The following is a 22,655-nucleotide window of genomic DNA, read 5'->3' as shown; positions in this document are numbered from 1 at the left end:
GTCTGGAAGCCTCTTTCCCAGATCTCTGCATGGCTTCCTCCCTCAAGCCTTCCTCAAAGGTCCTTTCCTCTCTGAGGCCTTTCCTGACCACTTTATTTAAATTGTAATATTCTGCCCGGCCAGTATGGCTCAGTGGTTGAGCATCAACCCATGCACCAAGAGGTTCCCAGTTCGATTCCCGGTCAGGGCACATACCCATGTTGTGGGCCCGATCCCCAGTGGGGGGCATGCAGGAGGAGGCCAATCGATGTTCTCTCTCATGTCGATGTTTCTCTCTCTCTTTCTCCCTCTCTCCCTCCCGCTCCATCTGAAGATAAATGCAAAAATGTCCTCGGGTGAGGATTAAAAAAAAAATGCATGTTGTTTCTAGCCACCAAATTCGGGGCCATTTCTCACAGGAGCCATAGGAAACAAATACACATCCCAATATGTTCCAGTATAGTCATGTGCTGTGTCAACCACTAACCACATACACGACGGTGGTCCCACAAGATTATAATGAAGCTGAACCATTTCTATCACCTAGTGACGTCATAGCCGTCTTAACATTGCAGCCCGCACATTGTTCATGTTTGTGGTGATGCTGGTGTAAACACACCCACTGTGCCGCCAGTCACACAAAAGTAGAGTCCAGGACATCATACTTGATAATGATAATCAATGACTATGGTACTGGTTTGTGTATTTACTATACCGTACTTTTTATTATTTTAGAGTGTACTTTTTCTACTTAAAAAAAAGAGTTTGCTGTAAAACAGTATGTCGTGTTACACTCACAGCAGCCTCATACCTCTCATTACTGTGTCTCTTGATGGTATCACTTTCTCTTTGTGCTTGATTTAATCTCGTGTTGCTTTGTACAGTCACGTGCTGTACAGGCTTGTAGCCTGGCTGCAATAGACTATGCCATATAACCTCAGTATGTAGTAGGCTAGACCATCTAGGTTTGTGCTCTGTGATGTTTTTACAACAGCGAAATCGCCTAATGTCACATTTCTCAGAATGTATCCCCGTCCTTAAGTGGTACAGAGAAAACGGTGAGCTCTCAGGAATCTGCTGCAGGTTCGTTCCACTGGAAGAGAAACCAAATCATTTATGAGTTGATCATTTTTCTTCTTCTTCTTTTTTTAATCCTTACCTGAGAATATTTTTCTATTTATCTTCAGATAGAGTGAGAGGGAGAGAGAGAGAGAGAGGGAGAGAGAGGGAAACATCAACATGAGAGGGACACATCAACTGGTTGCCTCCTGCACGACCCCAACCAGGACTGTGGACAAACCACAACCGAGGTACGTGCCCTTGACTGGAATCGAACCCGTGACTCATTGGTCCATAGGCCGACGCTCTAACTGCTGAGCCAAACCAACCAGGGCTAGTTGAGTTGATAATTTTTAATGTAAAATAGTGGATACACAGGAGATTTTTTTCATTAATCTCTACTTTTGTAGAATTTAGAAAAATTTCAGAAAATTTTAATATTAACCGTACACTCAGGCCCAGCCGGTGTGGCTTAGTGGTTGAGCATCGACCCATGCACCAGTTCGATTCCTGGTCAGGGCACATGCCCAGGTTGTGGGCCAGATCCCCAGTGGGGAGTATGCAGGAGGTAGCCAATTGATGTTCTCTCTCATCGATGTTTCTCTCTCTCCCTCTCCCTTCCTCTTTCTCTAAAAGCAATAAATAAAATAAAATAATTTTTTAAAAAACCAGTACACTCAGTTCCCTGTTTACATCTCAATGCTTAAAAAATTAAACATCACAAATATAAATAAGTCCCTCTGAGCATGTTTTCTGATCCCTTTCACTCTCAATGCATGTAAAGAGAAGCATTATCCAGAATTTAGCAATTTTTATTCTCTTCCTTTAGCAGGCTTCTACTATTAAAATAATCACCTCATTTCACATTCTTTGTGGTTTTTAAAAGTTTACTTTATTTAAACTAAAAAATAAACAATTTATCCATTTCTGTTTATTAAGGACAATTTCATATAGACACAAGTTGAGAGAATAATGTAATGAGGTTCCACAAACACTAAGCTTCATCAATTTTCCACTCAGATGTCACTTCATCTACACCCAGGCACATGCCCTCCCATTGTAACTGGAACCCAAGTTTGGCTGCCAACACCACAAAAACCAAACTCCTGAGACAGATGCTGGTGAAAAAGGAAAGGGGTTTAATTCAAGTGCTGGTAACTTGAGGAGATGAGGGACTCTTGTCACAAAGCCCATCTCCCCATCTCAGTGCAGGCAGAGGTTTTTATAAGGAGGGAGAGGGACAGCAGAACAAAGAAATCAAGGCGAAGGGATTGAGAGGTTCTCTATGTGCAGATCAGCACAGTCCATTCCTATAAGGACCTCAAAACTGGTCAGGGATGGTCCAGTGTGCGTCATCCTGGTTTTACAGTTGAAGGTCAGCAAATCTCCTGGAACTGGGATGACTGAAGGTCGGAGTCTGTATCTTCTGAAGTTAGTTCCTAGGATCCTTATACAAACATGCTGTTTATCTACAAGCTGCATATTAGCCAGAGTCAGCATTTACAGAAACAATGTCAAAAGAATGGTGGGGTGGGTTACAATCCCCACTGTTACAACACCAGTCAATTATTTTAAAGCAAATTCCAGATATCATATAACTTCATCCGTATTTCAGAAGGTATCCCTGAAAGTAAAGACTCCTTGTAAAAACATAACCACAATATCATTAATACCCCTCAAAAATAGTACTAATAATTGCTTAATATCACCAAAGGTCAAGCAGTGTTTAAATTTGAGGGCAGGGACTTCTGTCTCCTCTTTCCCTTGGTCTCCTTTGCTACCTCACATGGGAAAAAGGACTTTGCAAATGTGATTTAATTAAGGATCTTGAGATGAGATCATCCTGGATTATTTGGATGGGTCCAATGTCACCAGAGGGATCCTTATAAGTGAAAGAGGGAGGCAGGAGAGTCAGAGAGATGTGACAATGAAAGCAAGAGATGGAGATGCAAGTACTGGCTTTCAAGATAGAACGGGCCACAAGCCAAGGAGTGCAGGCAGCTCCCAGAAGCTGGAAAAGGCAAAGACAAGTCATCCTAGAGTCACTAGTGGCTAGTGTGACAGGAACTGAATCCTTAATTTTTAGTTACTTTTAATTAATGTAAATTCATTTATTTATTTATTTTACTTTTAAATTTTTTAAAAATTGATTTTAGAGCCCTGGCCGGTTTTGCTCAGTGGTTAGAGCGTCGGTCTGTGGGCCAGAGAGACCGGGGTTCGGTTCCCGCATGTACCTCGGTTGCGGTTTGTCCTCGGCCCTGGTTGGGTCGTGCAGGTGGCAACCACTTGATGTGTCCCTTTCATGTTGATGTTTCTCTCTCTCTCTCTCTCTCTCTCCCCCCCCCACCCTCCCTCCCTCTCACTCTATCTGAACAAGAAATAAAAAAATGTCCTCGGGTGAGGATTAAAAAATAAATTGATTTTAGAGAGGAAGGGAGAGAGAGAAATGTCGATGTGAGAGAAACATAGATTGGTCCCCTTCTGCTCTTGCCCCAACCAGGAATAGAACCCACAACCTGAGTTTGTGCCCTGACTGGGAATTGAACCCACCACCTTTTGGTGTATGAGACAGCACTTCAACCAACTGAGCCACACCAGCCAGGGCAATTAATGTAAATTGAAATAGTTACATGAGGTTGGTGGTGATTGTATTGGACAACAGACAATGACAATGATGTAGCTCTACAATTTGTCAAAAACTATACGGAAGAGACAGATGCTTACACGTCGTCAAAAATCTTTAAGCAGCAGTTTATAAAATAAAGAAGTGGGACAGGCCCTGGCCAGGCAGCTCATTTGGTTAGAGCATTGTCTGATATGCCAAGGTTGCAGGCTCGATCCCCGGTCCGGGCACACCTAAGAATCAACCAGTGAATGCATAAATAAGTGGAACAACAAACCAATGTTTCTCTCCCCCCGCCCCACTTCCTCTCTCTGTAAAATCAATTGAAAAAGAATTAAAAGTGGGGCAGAAGCAAAGGAAACTCACTCTTCAGGGTCGTACCCTCAACAAGGTCACATGGATTTCCAACAGATGAAGCCCTTTTGGAAATGATCTCACAATCCATTTCACAGGAGGAAAAAATCCACCATGAGAACCAGCAGACCCAACAAATCACAGAAGTGATGGCCCCGAATGTCAGATGACTGAATGATCAGACATACACTATAAAATTACTATGCTTAAAATGCATAAAGATATGAAAGAAGAATTCCAAACAGGAAAAAAGATCAAGGCACTACCAAAAATACAAAGCAAGCATATTTGAAAGAGGAAGGATTGGATTTACATAAGGGACATCCCTTCGAAAGAGGTCACTTTAAGACTGCTTTGCCAAAAATAGTAATAGTGACTTGGAATGGAATCCAAAGAGAAGGAAGTCAATTTCTGTGCAAACTACCTTTATTTATAAAGAAAAACGTCCCAATTTTGTTGTAAAACCAGTACTGTGTGAAGGCACTTGGTGGGGAGAGCAGGGTTAGGAATCCTGGTAGAGACCCGTGTGCCTCACCTGGTCCCCTGTCCCTGCTCCAAGGCTGCTGGGAGAAATGCAGGCAGAGGTGACTCCCAGGTAAAGCCACTGGACGTGACCCATCCCTTTGGGATGGTGGCTTGGCTTACTGTGTGGGGCTTGGGGAAGGGCTGGCAGCAGGGGTAGGGGGCACTTTGGACGGGATCTGATTTGGCAGATGGGGGGTGTCTCTCTTGACCCCCGTGGTTCCCAGCCCCACAATGACCTCCCACAGCTAAGGCAGGTTTCTAAACTTAAGGCTGAGGTTCTCCTTCTCCCGTGGGCTTCCAGGAAAGCAGAGAGCTGGTGGCAAGGATCCCAACCCTGCTAGGCTTGGCGCAGGGAGGTGCAGCAGGAGGTCTGGAGCGAAGGCAAAGCTGCTTCCTCCTGTCTCCCTTGAAAAATGTCCTCTCCAGCTAGACCTTATTCCTCTGAGCCTTCACCCTGGGGAAGAGCTGAGGGAAGACAAAAGTTTCAGACACCAGGAGCTCCCATCCCCTCATTCCACCCCCAAACCGTTTGGAGTCACCTACCCACCCCAACTCGAGACTGTCTCCATCATCTCATTTCTTCCTAATGACTGTCTCAGCATCTCCCAAATCTCCCTGAAGTCCCCAGAGTTCCCTGTCGCCTTCAGGCACCACATGGAGCCTCCCAGGCGGCAGCCTGGTTAACGAGATGGAATGTTCTGAGTCTCCCACACTGCCTCTGCCTCCCACGGGGCTGTCTGGGTGGGACCCACCACCATCCATCCCCAAATCAAAAGAATCTCCCTCTCTGTTAGATATAATGGGATCTTCCTGATCTCCCCCACAAACCTGGTAGAATCTCCCTCGAGTCTACCATAATTTTATTAATGGGTTTTTTCTCACCCTGCCCAGTTCAGTGTAATAAAAGTGTCCTCACCTGTAATATAACAGAACCCTTTAACTTTTCCACCAGCACTAAAATGTTAATTTTTTAAATCTCTCCTTCTGGTTAAAATACATTCTTTACTTCTCATTAATATAATAAGGATGATAATAAAATTATTTGAGCACGAACCAATCCAATAACCAGTGAGGCAGTATTGGTTCGTACCCCACGAAGTATAAGAGGCTCTCCCTAACCTCCCCCATCACTATAATGGGCGTTTCCTCGCCTCCCCAGGCCAGCATGGGCTTTCTGACCCCCACCTCCCGCTATGTAATGCACTGACCCTCTTGCTTCTCCTTTTCCCGTGGGATCTCCCTTTTCCCCAAACAGCCACCCAGAGGCCCCACAATCTCCCTTCTGGCTCACCCCGAAGTAGTTCCGGGGCACGTAGCCCTCCTGGCCGTGCAGCGTGGCCCACCACCAGTCTGTCTCCTCTGGCCCGTCCCTCCGCAGCACCGTGACCGACTCGCCCTCGCGGAAGGACAGCTCGTCCCCGAACTCGGCGCTGTAGTCCCAGAGGGCGTACACCACCCCGCTGTACATCAGCCCCATGCTCTGCTCCACGTCTGAAACCCAAACGGCAGGGGTCGTGAGGGCCGGGGCCAGGGGGGCAGGAACACTCGGGGACGGGCCCTGGGATTTGGCGCCTTCCCTAGTGGGGCATGAGCCACCTGAGCTGGAGTCAGCTGCTGAGACTGGCCGTCTCTAAAATTGGAGGACGTTGGGGTGCAACAAGCTGGGCCAACTCCTGAGGCAGGGTCAGAGGGTCCCCATTTCCTCTTGTACATGTTTAAGTCCCCTGTCAATTCCAGAGGTACGGTCGTCTGCACCCCCCACTTAGGTGGTACAGTCTCCACAGAGAACTCAGCCCCGCCTTCGGATGGTACAGCCCTACTCCACCTCCCCCTAAGGGGTCCCATTTCCTAATTTCCATAGGATGCAGTCGACCCTGGTTCACCTCCCCCAAGTGATCACGTTTCCAAAAAGTATGTAATAACGTCTCCAGATGGTACAGCCCACCCAAACCCTCCCCCACATAGCCCATCATGATGCCCCCCTTTTTAAAAATATTTTTTCTTGCCCTGGCCGGTTTGGCTCAGTGGTTAGAGCGTGGGCCTGCTGTCCAGAGTAGACCCGGGTTCGGTTCCCGCTAAGGACATGTACCTTGGTTGCAGTTTGTCCCCGGCCCTGGTTGGGCCATGCAGGTGGCAACCACTCGATGTGTCCCTTTCACATTGATGTTTCTCTCTCTCTCTATCCCTCCCACTCAATCTGAACAAAAAGTGGAAAAATGTCCTCGGATGAGGATAAAAAAATAAAAATAAATAAAAATATGTTTTTCTTTATTCATTTTAGAGAGAGAGGAAGGGAGAGGGAGAGAGATAGAAACATCGATGAGAGCCCTGGCCAGTTTGGCTCAACAGTTGGAGCATCGGCCTGCGGACTAGAGAGTCCCAGGTTCGGTTCCCGCTAGGGGCACGTACCAAAAAAATGAATGAATGAATGAATAAATAATAAGAAAGAAAAAGAAACATAGATGAGAAAGAAAAATGGATTGGTTGCCTCCTACATGCTCCCCACTGGGAATCAGGCCCACAACCTGGGCATGTGCCCTGACCGGGAATCCAACTGGCAACCTCTTGGTGCATGGGTGGACGCTCAACCAGTGAGCCACATGGGCCTCGCCACCATGATCCCCTCTTTAACGGTTTAGTACTCGTGTTCCAATTTCTTTTCCCTTCCCGGCTGGTGTGCTGTCCAATCTGCACCCTCACAGAACTCTCCATGTTTGAGACAGGTGGGACAGTACACTACCCGTGGCAAAGCTGTAATGGCCCAACCCCCTCCCCAAAGGCAACAGCCCTTCCTCTTCAATGAACAGCCTACTTCCCCACAGTGGTCAAATGGTACAGCCTACCTAGTTCTTCCCATCACCTGGTTAGGGGATGTGGCCCCCCCTCCTGGAGGAATATGGTACAGCCTCATGTCTCCCCACAAGTGGAAGAGTCCCCAGGTCCCGCAGAGCCCATGGCCTGCTCACCAGCCAGCTGTGTGGCACTGTATCTCCCACAGGCAGCACAGCCCCTGCCAGCCCCATCTATGCCAAGTAGATGGTCTAGTTGGAAGGTCCAGCTCCCAACCCCCGCAGGTGAGAAAGCAGATGAACTTGGAAATCACAACCACTTTTCTCCCCACAGGTGTCCAGCTTGTAGGGCACAGCCCCCACGATCCCCCCTCCCTCAAAAGTAGCACACTCTGCTCTCCCCACCCCCTGCTTGCACCCGTTAGGGGGGCAGGATGGGACAGTCACCCTCCCTGGCACTTTGTCCATCCTGCCGCCCCCTCTTAAGCTACCTGTGCCACATAGTTGGAACAGCCCCCAAGTCCTCTCGGTAGTCTGCCACCTCCCCCCCCCCTCCCCGCCTGCAGGCCCAGCCCTGCCTCGCACCTGCCAGGTAAGTGGCGCAGTCGGCATAACCCTCGCGGTAAGGGTCGCACTTCTCGATGGCAGTAGCGCCGTCACTGAGCGTGGTGGCGAAGATGGCCGCGCCGTGCTGCACTAGGGCCGTGCAGATGGCCGTGTCGTTGCACGACGCCGCGCAGTGCAACGGTGTCCTAGACGTGGGAGGCAGGGGTGAGCGGCCGCCCCCGCCCCCGCCCCCCGCGCCCCTCCCCGCCCCGCCCCCGCCCCCGCGCAACCCCGGCTCCGCAGCGCCGCCTCCGCCCAAGCCCGCCCAGCGCGGTCGGGGCTCACCAGCCGTGGCTGTCGGGGGAGTTGACGTTGGCTCCCGCCGCGATGAGAAAGTCCACGATGGGGTAGTTGGCGCCGCAGATGGCGTTGTGCAGGGCGGTGATGCCCTCCTCATTGGGCTGACTCGGGTCATTCATCTGGGCGGGCCCGGAGACGAGGCTCAGTACCGGCCGCCCTCCCGCGTTCCCGCGTTCGCGCCCCAGCCGCCCGCCAGCCCCGCGGCCCCGCGGCGCTCACCTCCTTCACCGCCTGCTGCACCACGTCCAGCTCCCCCGTCAGCGCGGCGTCCAGCAGCAGCACCAGCGGGTTGAGGCGCGCGCGCCGGGCCTTGCGCGGGGAGCCTGCCTTCCGCAGCACCGAGCGCATCTCCTGGGCGGGCGACAGGGCGCGGGGCTTCAGTGACTTCCAGAAGATTGGAAGGAAATACTCAAAACATAAGTCACGGTTCTCTCTGAGTGCTGTGATTTTGACCTCTTTAGTCTTATCTACTTTCTCCAAGTTTCTATGGTGTTTGGGTGGTCCTTTCTAATGGACAGAGTCATTGAAAATATAAATCTGTAGAACAACATATCAGTGCACTAATCTGTGACTTTGATTCAAATGATGTCTTTAATTTCCAGTTTTAGTGACTTTAAGAATCAGTAATTAGCCCTGGCCCACGTGGCTCAGTTGACTGGAGTTTGGTCCTGTACACCTTGGGTTTGATTCCTGGTCAGGGCACATACCCAGGTTTTGGGTTTGATCCCAGGTTGGGGTGCCTGTTGGAGGCAACAGATTAATGTTTCTTTCTCATATTGATGTCCCCCCCCCCAATCAATTTAAAAAAAAAAAGAATCAGTAATTGTGCACCTAAAACATATATAATTTTGTTAACCAGTGTCACTCTAATAAATTTAATGAAAAGAAAAAAAAATTAAAAATTAAAAAAAGAATCAGTAATAACCATGGTCTGTGTTACTTTTGATTCCTAAAACCCGATTCTTCACATCTTCAGTGCTCTAGGTTTCGGGAATGTCACTGTTCTAGGATTGTAGTACCAGGGCTGAATTTTTGAATTCTGTGAGTTTTCAAGTTTCTCTGTGGCCAGTATTTTGTGATTCTATAACGAGGTAACTGAATCATTTCAAGACCCTGCCATTCTTCCAATCCTCAGTCTCAACAGTTCTTGGTTCCACCCTCAGGAGGGTCTGGGAGTTGGCATTTTCCGATGCCCCCACTTCTTTTCTGGGAATTGTTCCCCTTCCTCTGTCTCCCCACAAGATCAGCAGGAGGTCATCCCCTGGCCACATAACAACAGTAATGGCAGCTAACAGTTAAGTGCCAGGCACCATTCTAAGCAATATGTTACTATATTTAACCCCCACAGCAGCCCTGTGGTTATTCTCATGCCCATTTTATAGATGAGAAAACTGAAGCCCAGAGAGGTTAAGTGTTTTGTCCAAGGTTGCACAGCTGGTTGGTGCTGTGGAGCTGGTATTTGAACCCAGGCCACCTTGCTTGACACTTAACCACAACAGCTACAGCCTCAGAAGCCAGAAACTTGCTCTTGAAAATCTGAATGGAAGAAGCTCCCGTGGAGTCAGAGGACCCCATGGGCTTGAACTAAGAGGTCATTTTTAGCCAGAGCTGGCTGGACTATTTCTTGCCATGGCACTGGCTTGTTGAGGTGTAAGAGGAGAGTGCAGATCTCCAGAGAAGGTGGACACAGGAGCCTGTGTGGCAGCCAGGGAGTGAAATGGTGACTGCTTGATTCAGACAGGATTTTCAGGTCCCAGATAAACCCTCTGTCTGCCAAGGCACGTCATTTCCAGGCTATAAGACTCCACGATTCCTAGCCCTGACCAGGTAGCTCAGGTGGCTAGAGCGTTGTCCCGATATACCAAGTTTGTGGCTTCCATCCCGGTCAGGGCACATACAGGGATCAATCAAGGAATGCATAAATAAGTGCCTGATGCCTCTCTAGCTCTCTCTCTCTTTCTCTTCCTCTTTCTCTCTAAAATCAATGAACAAAACACACAAAAACTCCAGGATTCTTGAAAGGATGCCCTGGCAGGAACAGAAGGGTATTGGAGAGGAACAGGGAAAGTCTGGCCAAGATGTCTGGATGCTCCTCCAAGTCTTCGTCCTTTCTTTTGAACATGGGCACATTAGATTAAAAACTACATTTCTGCCCTGGCTGCTGTGGCTCACTGGTTAGATCTATGGCCTACACATGGAGGGGTCAAGGGTTCAATTCCTGGTCAAGGGCATGTACCTGGATTGTAGGTTCTACCCCTGGCCAAAGACAACCAATCGATGTGTCTCTCTCACATTGATGTTCCTTTCTTTCTCTCTCTCTCCCCACCCCTTCCACTCTCTCTAAAAGTCAATGGAAAACATATCCTCAGGTGAGGATTAACAAAATAAAGAAATAAAAACTACATTTCCCAGCCTCCCTTGGAGCTGGGTTCCTAGCTGATGAGATGCGGCAGATGTGATATGTGCAATTTCCATGTTCTGTTCTAAAAGGGAAAAGGCATTTCCCATGTGCTAATATGCCTCACTTTCCTCCTATAATACTTACCATGCTCTGCAGCTGCTCTGGTGGGCTGCTCTGGGGCGGGGCCGGGGGTGGTATGGGAGCTGGTGGGGCCGGAGCAGGGGGTCCTGCCCTGGTCTCGGATCCCTCAATGATAGAGGACAGTTCAGGCTCAGGCCCTCCAGGCCCACCATGACGATGGAAGAGGCGGCTGATGATCTGCTGGTACTGCTTCTTGTGGGTTGGGGGCAGGGCTACAGCAGGGCTCTGTTCCATGGAACCCCTTCGTTTGAGGGGCCTTGGAATCTCTGCCAGCACCCGTGCCACCTCCTCCAGCTCGGGCACTGACTGTGCCTCAGGTGGCAGCGCTGGCTGCAGCCGCGTGGGGCTGAGGGGCCGAGTTACAGTGCCTTCATCGGCATCGCCAGCCCCCAGCACTGGTGCCAGCAGCCCCTCCAGCTCTGGTTCAGGCTCCAGCTCAGCAGGAGCTTTGGGGGTGCCTAGAAGGAACAAGAGCCAAATCAGAGGAGGCCTTCTCAGGAGACACCCAAGACTCCCTCCTCACAACTTCCAAAACCTTGCAAGCAGTACCTGTTTTGCTGTGTGACCTCAGGGCAGTTTCTTAGTCTCTCTGGGCAACACTTTTGCTGTGACTAATATACAATGATGACATCTCCCATTTATTAAATATTTAGCATGTAACTGATGCTTTACATGCCTGTCTTATTGAATTCTCATAGCATTATCCTCTGAGGTAGATTTGTCTATCATCTCCTTATTACAGAAAGGGAAACTGAGTCTTAGAGAAAATCAGTTGCCCAATGACATAGTTGGGATTTGAACTCAGTTCTATCTGACTCCATATTCCTACCACTATGATAGATTTGACGTTCTAAGATTCTAAGAATTTCCTCTCCTAACATGTCAGGCAGAAAACTCTTGTTGGGACTAGAATTCTGGTCTTGATGGTCTGTCTTATTCTTCTCTATCAAAGCTTTTTTGTTTTTTCCTTTTTAACCCTCACCTGAGGATATTTTTCCATTGATTTTCAGACAGAGGGGAGGGAGGGAGGGAAAGAGAGAGAGAGAGAAACATTGATGTGAAAGACACATTGATTGGTTGCCTTCCACATGACCCCAATCAGAGCCAAGGATCAAACTGCAACTGAAGTCTGTGCCCTTGACTGGGAATCGAACCCATGACTCTTTGGTCCACACGCTGATGCTCTAAACTCTGAGGCAAACCAGCCAGGGCTCTATCAGAGCTTTTAAAGCAGGTAGAAATAATGTTCACTTCTATACATTATTATACATTGAATGCCCATCAGAACATGTATAGTAGATAGTATTAACCTCTCTTCACAGATAAGAAAACAGAAGTTCAGGTAGGTTAACTAATTTATCCTGAGTCACACAGCAAGTCAGTGGTGGAGAGGGGCTCAAAACCCAATCTACTTCACTCCAGGCCCTGCACTGGTCTCATAGTAGAAAATAATTATTATAATGACTGTGATAGCTATAAGCTTACCATACATCAGGCCCTATTTTTAAAAATGTATATGAATTAGCCCTGGCACATTTGGCTCAGCGGTTAGAGCAATGGTCTGTGGACCAATGAGTCATGGGTTGGATTCTAGTCAAGGACATGTACCTCGGTTGCGATTCATCCCTGGACCTGGTTGTGGTTGAGTGGGAGGCAGCCGGTCAATATGTCTCTCTCACATCGATGTTTCTCTCTTTCTCCCTCTCTCTCCCACTCTATCTGAAGATAAATGGAAAAATATCCTCGAGTGAGGATTTAAAAATTTTTTTAATGAATTAAATAATCTAATATCATATCCCAATAAGATAGGTTCTATCATCATCTTTTACACTCAAGGAAATCGAGGTTCAGAGAGGTTAAGTGACTTGCCCAGGTCACTCAGCAGGCAGGCTGACTCCAGGGTCCATGCTTAACCATCATGCTGTCTGTCCCTAGCTCCCCAGCAAATTCCCAAGCCTATCTGGCCTAGCTCTCTGCAGGGACAGGGTCTGAAAACAGGTGTTTGACTGCGATGACTCCCTCTGCTTGTCTGGTCCCCAGTCATTGACCTCCCTTCACCAAGCCCTCTGTAAGCCCCATTGCTGACTCACCTTCACTCCAAGTCTGTTGGGGGATCTGGGGTGCTGGGGCAGGGGTTTGAGGCTGGGGATGTGGTTGTGACTGGGGCTGTGGGGGCAGCTGGGGCTGTGGTTGGGTCTGGGGCTGGAGTAGCAGCTGGGGTTGGGGGGGTGCCTGGGGCTGGGGAGGCATCTTGGGTAGAGGAGCTCGGGAGAAGATGGGGGAGCCAGGGAACATCGTCCTGCTGGCCCCCTGCTCCCAGAAGGCGTTTTGCAGCTTAAATATCATGCTGAGGGGGATGGGGCGCTGGCGGGGGGCACCACGGGGCTGGGGGGTGGAAGGAGGTATGGGGATGCGGCTGACAGGCTGCCAGCTTCTGGGCAAAGTGCCTGATGGCCCCGCGGAGCCCAGCGATCGGCGGTAGCTGCCCACATCAGAACGCCTGTCATTGGCCAGAGGGGAGACCTTGTAATTTCGGGGCAAGGTGGCGCTGGTGAGGTTGTCCTGGGGGAGAAAGAGGGAAGGAGGGAAGGAAGAAGGAGCTCAGGTGGGAGGAAGATAAGAGTAAGGGAAGGATAAGGGAGGGGAGGGCAAAAGATGAGGAGGGAGAGGAGATGAGGGAAGCCGGAGAAAGTAAGGGAAGGAGGACAGGGAGGGATTTGAAATCTAGGATAAAGAAGGAAGAGCTTGGGGAGGTGCACGGAAAATGGGGGCACAGTCTGAAGGGGAAGACTAGCCCTGACCCCGGCCCCGCCCTTGCCCACCAGCTCCCTCGCCAAGCTTCTCCTGCCCCTCACCTTGCCGGTGGTCCCCAGCCCATCCAGGCTGCTCTCTCTCCAAGGTAACAGCTGCAGGCCCGGTGAGGAGGGTCTCGCGAAAACGTCCAGGCCTATGAGGGGTAATCATTAGGGTCTGGGGGCCGCCTTTCCAGCTCCTCCACTCCCCCGGCCTCGGCCTCCCATTACTGACGTTCGTAGCTAGCTGTGTGTGAAGACTTCTTCTCGTACGCCACGTCCAGATCCGACTCGTTCCAGGCTTTGGGAGGCCGCCGTCGCAGCATTAGGTCGTCTGGGGAGAGATGGCGAATGAGGATGCGAGGCCGGTCCCAGGTCCCGCACCTCTCCCGCCCTCCAAATTCGGCCCCCTGGTTCACCTTGAGCGCGCAGAGGCGGGGCGAAGGCGCTGCTCCCCGCGCCCAACAGGGGGGTCCCAAAGGCGGCCGGCGCGTCGTAGGCGGCAGGGGGGCGCGGCGAGGGCCCGCGCTCCGGGAAGAAGACCTGGGGCCCCTCGGCTAGGGGGCTGCCACGGGGGGAGCCGGCGCGGGCCAGTAATTCGAAGGGTGTGGGGGGTCCCTGCTGGCGTAACGGGCCCGTGCTGGGCCGTGGGGAAGGTGCTCGGCCAAGGGAGCCGCCTGCGCCTTCGAAGGCGCGGGGCCTGGGCGAGGGCGCGCGGTCCAGGCTGCCGTAGGCGTCGGGCTGCAAGTAGAGCGGGGTGCGCGGTGATGATGGCCGGCCCTTAGGAGACAGCGAGCTGTAGGGGAGCAGAGTCGGGGCGCTCTCGGAGCGTCCGAACGGGGTGTCCGCGCTGTCGCTGGTCGCCTTCCGGGAGGACCCGCGGCTGCCAAAGGGATCTGGGACTGGGCTGGAGCTGTACCGGGACAGCTAGGGAGAGACAGGTACATTGAGGAGTGAAAGGACACATTAGTAGAGGGTTGGGAGGAGGTCAAAAGAGGTGATCGAAAATCATCAACCCAGGGGGGTTGAACAGGGCCTGGAGATTCAGGCATAGAGAGCCCAGTGGGGGGTGTTGGGGAGAGCCCTGAAATCAGGGCTGAGGCTAGCCCACACAGCGTTTGAGCTACTTAGAAAAGGGCCACCTTGCTTCCGAGGGTCCTGTGAGGTGTCCACGTCCACTGGTCCCCTCTTTAAAGTGTCCTTAAATAACTCACAACCCACACAGCCCTACGGAGCAGCCTTGCCTGAACTGCAGGCGGAAAGAAGCTGGCTTTGGGGGTCAGGGCGGGGACCGGGCGAGTGGGCTCACCCTAGTGGGGGCTCCAGCCTGAGAGCCCGGTGGCGTCGGCGAGTCTGACCACAGCGACTCCAGCTGCTTGGTCAGTTCGTCCACCTTGGCCGCCGCCGTGTCCAGCTCCATCTGTTTCAAGTCCATGTGCTTCATGGCCAGGGCTGGGCGGGCGGGCGGGAGCGGTGGTAAGGACCGGGACCTCCGGGCAGGGGCCCGCCCCCGCCCCCAGGACCCCGCCCCCTAGCCCAGCTCACACTGGAAGTTCAGGTCCAGAAAGTCCCCGGAGCTCTGGAAGGCCTCGCTGTCCATGGTGCCGGCTGCAGCGGGGCGCCTGCGTTGTGGGGGAGAACTTCTCAGACTCCGCCCCTCCGGACCCCGTCTGCAGGGAGGCTGGGGCTGTGGGGGCGGACAGGGCCTTTGCTCTGCTGCGCCCCTCACCTCTCCCGACTAGGAAATTCCAACTCCTTCAAAACTGTCCTGGAAGACTCCGGACAATCCACTCTCTTTACGTGACTCTCCGTCCATCTCTCTATCTCAGCCCTAATAAGATTTGAATCATTCCTTCAGCAATTGATCCATTGACCACCTACTATGTGCCAGGAATTATAGTGAACACAGGATGCAATAAGAACTATCAAGAGCCTGGCCGGGTAGTTCAGTTGGTTAGAGCGCCGTCCCAATACACCAAGGTTTCAGGTTTGAACCCCTGTCAAGGCACATGCAAGAATCAACCAGCCCTGGCCGGTCTGGCTCAGCGGTTAGAGAGTTGGTCCGCGGACCAAAGAGCATGTACCAAGAGTCAACCAATAAATGCATGCATGAGTGGAACAACCAAATGATGTTTCTCTCTCTCTTCCTCACTCTCTAAAAATCAACATTCTGACCAAGGGCATGTACCTCAGTTGCAGTTTGTCCCTGGCCCCAGTTGGGGAAGTGCAGGAGGCAACCAATCTATGTGTCTCTCTCACATCGATGTTTCTCTTCTCCTCCCCCTCCCTCTCTCAATCACTCCCTCCCACTTCATCTGAAGATAAATGGAAAAATATCGGATTTTTAAAAAAATCAACCAATGGCCTTGGCTGGTGTGGCTCAGTGGTTGGAGCATTGGCCTGCACACCAAAGTGTCACAGGTTCGATTCCCACTCAAGGGCATGTACCTCAGGTTTAATCACTGGCCCTGGTTGGGGTGCATGCGGGAGGTAACCAATAGATGTGTTCTCTCACACGGATGTTTCTCTCCCTCTCTCTCTCTCCCCCTCCCTCCTTCCCTTCTACTTTCTCTAAAAAGCAATTAAAAAAAAAAAAAAAAGAATCAACCAATGAATACCTAAATAAACAAATGGAACAAATTGATGTTTCTCTTTCTCACTCTCTCCTCTCTCTCCCTCTCAAATCAATAAATAAAAGGAAAAAAAAAAAACAAAAAAGAATAAGCAGCCTGGCCGGTGTGGCTCAGTGGTTGAGCATTGACCCATGCACCAGTAGGTCACTGGTTCGATTCCTAGTCAGGGCACATGCCCAGGTTGTGGGCCCGATCCCCAGTGGGGTGCATACAGAAGGTGGCCAATTGATGTTTTCCCTCATTATCTCTCGCTCTCTCTCTCCTTTCTCTCTAAAAATCAATAAAGAAAAAGAAAAAAAGAAAAAAAAGGAATAACTAACTGTCAAGCCCTGGCTGAGTAGCTGAGTTGGTTAGAGCATCATCCTGATACACCAAGGTTGTGGGTTCAATCCCTGGCCAGGGCATAGACAAGAGTCAACCAATGAATGCATGCATGAGTGGAACAACCAATTGATGTTTCTCTCTCTCTTCCTCGCTCTCTCTAAAAATCAACAACAACAACAATAATAATAACAAAGAACAACAATGCCCTAGCTGGTGTGGCTCAGAGGTTAGAATGTCAGCCCATGCACTAAAAGGTCTCGAATTCAATTCCCAGTCAAGGGCATGTACCTGGGTTGCAGGTTTGATCCCCAGCCTCAGTTGGGATGAGTAGGATAGGCAACCAATCAATGTGCCTCTCTCAAATCGATGTTTCTCTCTCTCTCTCCCCCTTCACTCTCTCTAAAACAACAACAGAAAGAAAAACTATTAATTACTGAATGCCTACTAGGGACCAGGAGACACTATGCTAGATGCTGAGGATATTGTTTTAAATTTTTATTTATTGATTTTGAGAGAAAGAGAGAGAAACACCTACCTTTTGCTCCATGCATCTACACATCCATTGGTTGATTCTTCAACGTTGGCATATGGGGATAATGCTCTAACCAACTGAGCAACCTGGCCAGGGGAGGATATTTTTAAAAATAATAATTGTGGTGGCCCTGGCTGGGTAGCTCAGTTGGTTAGAGCGTTGTCCCCTTACCCTAAGGTTTCGGGTTGGATCCCCAGTCAGGGCACATATAAGAATCAACCAATGAATGCATTAAGTGGAATAACAAGTTGATGTTGCGCTCTCTCTCTCTCTCAAATCAATCAATAAAATAATAATAATTGTGTTGCCTACTGTGTGCCAGGACATGTGTTAGTTGCTTGATATAGGCTAGTTGATTGATATAATAAAATAAAACAATCGTTTAGTGATGAGCCACCGCCTCCTACAATGGTGCCAACTGCTTTGCACCCAGTACCTCGTTCTGTGGTCAAATCAGCACAGCGAGCAAGAAATCGGGGCTCAGAAACATTGGTTCAAGTCACCCTGCAAGAAGTCCACAGCACTAGGTTTCACACCTGGATCCACCTTGTTATTTTGGGTCATCTCCAGGAGACTGGACGAGTCCCAGAGAACAGGAATCACTCAGCTTCCTCTCCCCGGAGTCCCCACCCAGAGACCTAGTTCGCAGGAACCCAGTGTTCACAGGAAGAACAGGGAAGTGGCTAGGGGAATCTGGGCTGCTGTGGCCATCAGCCCAGCGGATGGGAGCCAGGCCAGCAGAAACCGGTCAGGCCAGCATTATCCCCATCCCTACAGCAGCTGCCACGCCCACCCACCCTGCCACTTCCCCAGGCTTCACCAACAGCTTAGCTTTGGCGGTTCAGGTTCAGGCGTGGGCAGCAGGGCCGGCCGGGGCATGCTGATCCCGGCCTCTGTCTGAGAAGCCTCAGGACAGAACCTGTCGGGACTAGTGGCTCGTTTGGGTGTGCTGGGAGTGTATATACCTTGGGCAACGAGTGCCCTCCACTCCTTGGGCCTCAGTTTCCCCAGAAGTGAAATCAGCTGTTCTCAGGGGCCTCTTCAATATCTCAGAGGCCTAGATTCTGAAACTGTAAGGACCTTGAGATTGTTCTAGAGCCAAAAACCCTCAGCTTGAGAGTCTAATGTTCAAAAGTTCTGAGTCCAAGGTTCTATCTTTGGAACATTCTAGAGTACTCCAATTTGGCTAGCCTGGCTTTCTCCATCTTCCCGCAACGCGTTCCGTCTATCCCAGGATCACCCTGTCCTAAATGCCTAGGTGACAGTGGTATAGTGCAGTGGATAAGAGCACAGTGAGGGAGCCAGACTTCCAGGGCTCTGATCTGGTGGCCCCACTGTCCCACCCTGACAAGTGTCTCGGTTTCCTGATCTGTAAAATGAGGAGAAACAGCAGTCTATCTCGGAGGACTGTTGTGAGAATCCAACTGGCCAGAAGGTGCAAGGGAAATTAAGGTTCTGAGAATTGAGGCCTCAGACAGCAGGGACAAGAGTCAAAATTCGGGTCTGTTAGAATCTGAGATACACAGGAAACGCTCTGTTAAAACATAAAAATTGAACAATTCACTGCAGCCTCCAGTGCCAGCATTCTGGCAGCGTGCGGTTCTTTGGGGGATTTCATGATTTCCAAATTTCTAAGACTCTCAGATCCCATGCTGACAACTTCTGGCTCAGAGGAAATGCCTAGGCTGGGCGTGGGGCCCACCCGACACCGGTGCGGGCGGAAGGACTGTCCGGCCGCCAGGGGGCGCTCCGGCTCGCCGCCCGACCCCAGCCCAGCGGGAGGACAGCGCCTGAGCTCAGACCCCGGGAATGCACCGCGGGTCCGGGCAGGTGTGCAGAACCTCCCGCGGCAGAGGAGCGGGGGCCGGGCGGGACGCGAGGGCGGCGCGGGCGGCGCCTCTGCTCCCAGGCCCTTGCCCTCCACCTAGGTCCTCTCCAACCCTAGCTCCCGCTTCTCTCCTCCACTCCACCCCAGCTCTTTTCCAGGACTCCTTTGCACTCCAGCCAGCTTCTTTGGTTGAAGAATCCGGGCGCGGGCTTCCAGAGGAATCATCCTCAGTAGGAACCGATCAGAGCGCCAGGCTGGCCTAGGAATACCCAGGTTGTAATCCTACAGCTCTGTGAGGACAGAGTGACGCTGGGAGAGGCCCCCATCTCTCTGAGACTTTGTTTCCTCCTCTGGAGACAGCTGTGGAATGAGCTAGGACCTTCCCTTTTCTAAGCCTCTACCTTGGACTAGTCATTTAGCTTCTCTGTGCCTCAGTTTCCTCGTGTGTATAATGGGGGGATTAATACCTTCACCTCAAAGGGGTGTGAGGCTTGAGTGACACAATTTATGTACAGTGTTTAGAACAGTACGAGGCGCCAAATAAAGTTCACACATATAGGATTCTTAATTACCGTTTTCCTTTGCTGATCGTTAAGATAACACAGGGTCTGGCACTGAGTGAGAGCTCAGTACCCAAAATAATATCCCAGCCCCCAAAGAGCCCTTTTGACTCTTTCTGAGATTCTAAAAGCCCTGCATTTGGACCTCTGGAGTCTTGACTTCCTGAGCCCTAAATTCTCCATGTACACTCCTGAGTTCTGGTTAAGGGTCATCCACAATAATTTAAGCACAGAGGCATGATGAGCCCTGGAAGGTTCCAGGCAGAAGGTGGCAAAAGCCCAGGGTGTTGGCTGTGCCTGCTCTCCAGCCTGTTTTCCCACTGGAGTAGAGAGAAGTCATTCCCTGGGGTGGGGTCAGCAAACCTCATTGGAAGTGACACTTTAAATAGTTGCCTGAGACAATAGGAACAATCGGTCTACCTGCCAACCCAAAGCCTGGCATGCTGTGAGCTCTGTCTTGGCAACCATGATTATTATTTTTAATGTCATGGCAGGCTATTACCAAATGTCCTTCAAGACCAGACTTTCAGGAAGTTCTTCCCTCTCTCATCAGAGCCCCTTGCCTCCCTCATCCCCTTGTTTAATCCCTTCCTGTGACATTTGGGGGAGGAGGGAAGGAGGAGACAGACAGAGGGAGGTGCAGGGCCCTGCCCTCCCCCTGCTTCAAGGACAGACACACACCTCCAGAATTAGCCTCTATCCCTCCCTTATCTCCCACGATACCTCAGGTCAGACACATGGGGGTGGAGGTGACATTTCTCACCTTGGGGTCAGGGCGAGTAGCCCTAGGGGGAAAAGGTTCGTCAGAAAATCTAGTGGGAGTGGATGGAATTCCACACCCCACAGAGCTGCAAAGGGAGGGGGATGCCAAATCGCCCCCTCAACTCTGACCTCTCAGCCTTGGTCTACCCTCATCCTCTCTGCGTCATGACTGTGTAGTGCCCAGCATGCAAGCCTTCCAGAATCCAACCCCACTTTCTGGAATTCTGCCCTGGGTTCTACCTAGAATGTCCGCCCTCTGCAAACCCCAGTTGTTTCCCACCTCCATGGGGCAATCGGAGGCACCACGCCCGCGCCAGGGGGCGCCCTGGGGCGGAGGTCCCTTCTCTGGTTAGGCAGGTCTGACGCCTCGGTTAATGACATGTTGGGGTTCGCGCAGCGGCACAGAGGAGGTTGGAGAGCTGCCCCAGTCTTCCCACCCCCAGCCCCCACCCCAGAGCAAGAAAGTTAGGGGAAGCGCCGGGACACAGCCTCCAGAGGGACCCCGGGTATTTGTCTTGCTCCATTTCAGGGATCCAGGTTCCACTATCTCCACCCCACCCCTAATTCTTCTCGGAGACCTACAGGCTCGGTGGAGAAGGCAGCAGGAGGGCGGTAGGGATAGCCGCCCATTCCAGAGCCCCAGCCGTCCGAGCTTCCCATTTCTGCCCAAGACTCAGGCATCTCCTACCCAGGGTTCCGAGAGCCCCCAATTCAAGGGACTCAGGAGTCCCAGGTCCAAGGCGTCCGGGTCCTCCATTCTAAGAATTCAGGCATCCGGGCCCCCTTTCCTTCTGCCCAGTAAATCAAGTATCCAAGTTCTCTCCTTCCAAGGACCCTGGCGTCTGCGCACCCCCGATTCTGCGCTGGGACTGGCGTCTGGGTCCCCTCCCAGTCCTCCCAGGGACGCGGGTGTCGGCTCCTCCAGAGCCGCTGGACCCCAGGGAAGTGGAACTCACGGATCCGGGGCCGATCCTGGCACCAGGGGTCTTCCTCGGGCTCCGGCTCCGGCTCCGGCTGCGGGGAGCGGAGGACGGGGCGGGGCAGGCTCAGGGAACAGGTTAGACAACGTGACTCCGGCTGGAGGGAGGCGGGTCCCGGAGGGGAGGGGGAATCGGGGTCCCCTCGAGCACCTTGGGACTTGTAGTCCCGGAGGAGCAGGGCGCAGACTGAACCACGCCCACTCGGAGTCAGCCGAAGTCCATTTTACAGACAGGAAGGGTGAGGCCCAGAAGCCTAGGGCTAGTTGGCCACGGAAATAGAGTCCAGGCTCCTACCTCTCTGTGGCTGCGAGAGACAGACTCCTGAATCCCTGCCCTAGCCCTCCAGGTTCAGTTAAGGGGTAGAAGGTTAGAACCCGAGGGAGACTCACACGCTCCGCCCCTAGGGCGAGTAGAGGGCCTCGCTAAATCAGTATTCCCCTCAGGTCTCTGAGCCTCAGTCTCCCCATCGATAAAAAGGACAGGTTGGATCTTTATAGGATTTCCCAGCAACAGCGCCCGAGGCTGGGACTGCAATCCTAGCAGCGTCCACAACGTTGGTCTGGCGCTTCCCCGCCTCGAGTCCTCTGGGAACTGTAGTCCCGTAGCCCGCAGGGCGACGCCTGGGTGTCTCGCCCACGCGCGGGAACTGTCTGGGATCCCAGGCGGAGGGAACGCATCCGCTGACCCTCCCTCGGCTCTGGGAAGCCGCTCGCTCCCTGAAAAGAGGGGCACCCCAATTCAGGAATAGGATCCGAAATCTGGGCAGAGGGGGCAGGAAGAGGCGCTGACACACCGGCCAGGAATGCAGTTGGGTCACACTGTCTGGCCGCTGTCTCGCGGCTCTGCCCGCCACCCCACGCGGTGCGGTCCCTGTCAGAAGGGGCGTGGACGCGTCCCCCAAGGCTGGACCCACGTGCCGCTGTTTACACGCGCCCCGGGTCCGGAAAGGGGCTCTGGTCTACTCCCTCTCCCTTCCTCAAAGCCTTCGGGAATGTGCCCCACGCACGAGACTAAATCCTCCAGGACATCTACCCGTCTTCGTTGGACCCACAAGCCCTACCCCTCAGTCCGGACGGCCCCACGCGTGTCCGGCTTCAGAGCCTGGAAGCTCCGCCCAGGGACCCACAGGCTCCGCCCCCTTGATTTCCCGCTCCCCCGAAGTCCAGAAGCCCCGCCCCTGTCTGGTACTTCACGCCCTCCGGAGGAATTACCCTATTTCCTCCATTTTCCCACCCCTCCCACTCAAGTTCTGAACTTCCGAGGCTTCCGGGCCTCCCTAGGAGGGGCTGTAACACTGAAAGCGCAGCCATGCCAACCAAGACTCTTACCTATCTCTTTAAGAATTTCAGAACAATCGATCTTCCTGTCTCTTTAAGAGTTAGGTCCTAACAATGTGGCTGCCCCTTTAAGACGACGTTGGAGCAAATAAAGTCTGAGAAACTAAGGGGGATGCCCGCTGGGACCTGG

General features: G+C 51.9%; 1 protein-coding gene across 1 annotated transcript; it reads right to left on the bottom strand.

Moving 5' to 3' along the window:
• Positions 1-3,963: 3,963 nt before the first annotated feature.
• Positions 3,964-21,216, bottom strand: PPP1R13L (protein phosphatase 1 regulatory subunit 13 like). Its single transcript, XM_036274962.1, has 13 exons — positions 21,165-21,216; positions 15,115-15,191; positions 14,879-15,021; positions 13,989-14,496; positions 13,805-13,903; positions 13,633-13,724; positions 12,868-13,339; positions 10,781-11,235; positions 8,455-8,586; positions 8,221-8,354; positions 7,915-8,081; positions 5,832-6,031; positions 3,964-5,005 (listed from the first exon to the last, which is right to left on the bottom strand). Exons 2-13 carry the CDS (start codon positions 15,167-15,169, stop codon positions 4,967-4,969), a joined length of 2,496 nt encoding a protein of 831 aa, XP_036130855.1. The 5' UTR covers positions 15,170-15,191; positions 21,165-21,216; the 3' UTR covers positions 3,964-4,966.
• Positions 21,217-22,655: the final 1,439 nt, after the last annotated feature.

This window comes from Molossus molossus, unplaced genomic scaffold (assembly GCF_014108415.1).
Source record: "Molossus molossus isolate mMolMol1 unplaced genomic scaffold, mMolMol1.p scaffold_m16_p_21, whole genome shotgun sequence".
Taxonomy (NCBI): Eukaryota; Metazoa; Chordata; class Mammalia; order Chiroptera; family Molossidae; genus Molossus; species Molossus molossus.
The sequence above is the reverse complement of the archived record's forward strand: the minus strand, read 5'-3'. Positions and strand labels throughout refer to the sequence as shown.

What these genes read in the sequence shown, in the direction of transcription:
- PPP1R13L (XM_036274962.1), bottom strand. Translation starts at nt 15,169, where the DNA reads ATGGACAGCGAGGCCTTCCAGAGCTCCGGGGACTTTCTGGACCTGAAC. An exon ending in CCCGCCTCTGCGCGCTCAAG is followed by an intron (nt 13,904 to 13,988) that starts GTGAACCAGGGG and finishes ATCTCTCCCCAG; the next exon opens with ACGACCTAATGCTGCGACGG. An exon ending in TGCAGCAGGCGGTGAAGGAG is followed by an intron (nt 8,355 to 8,454) that starts GTGAGCGCCGCG and finishes GGGCCCGCCCAG; the next exon opens with ATGAATGACCCGAGTCAGCC.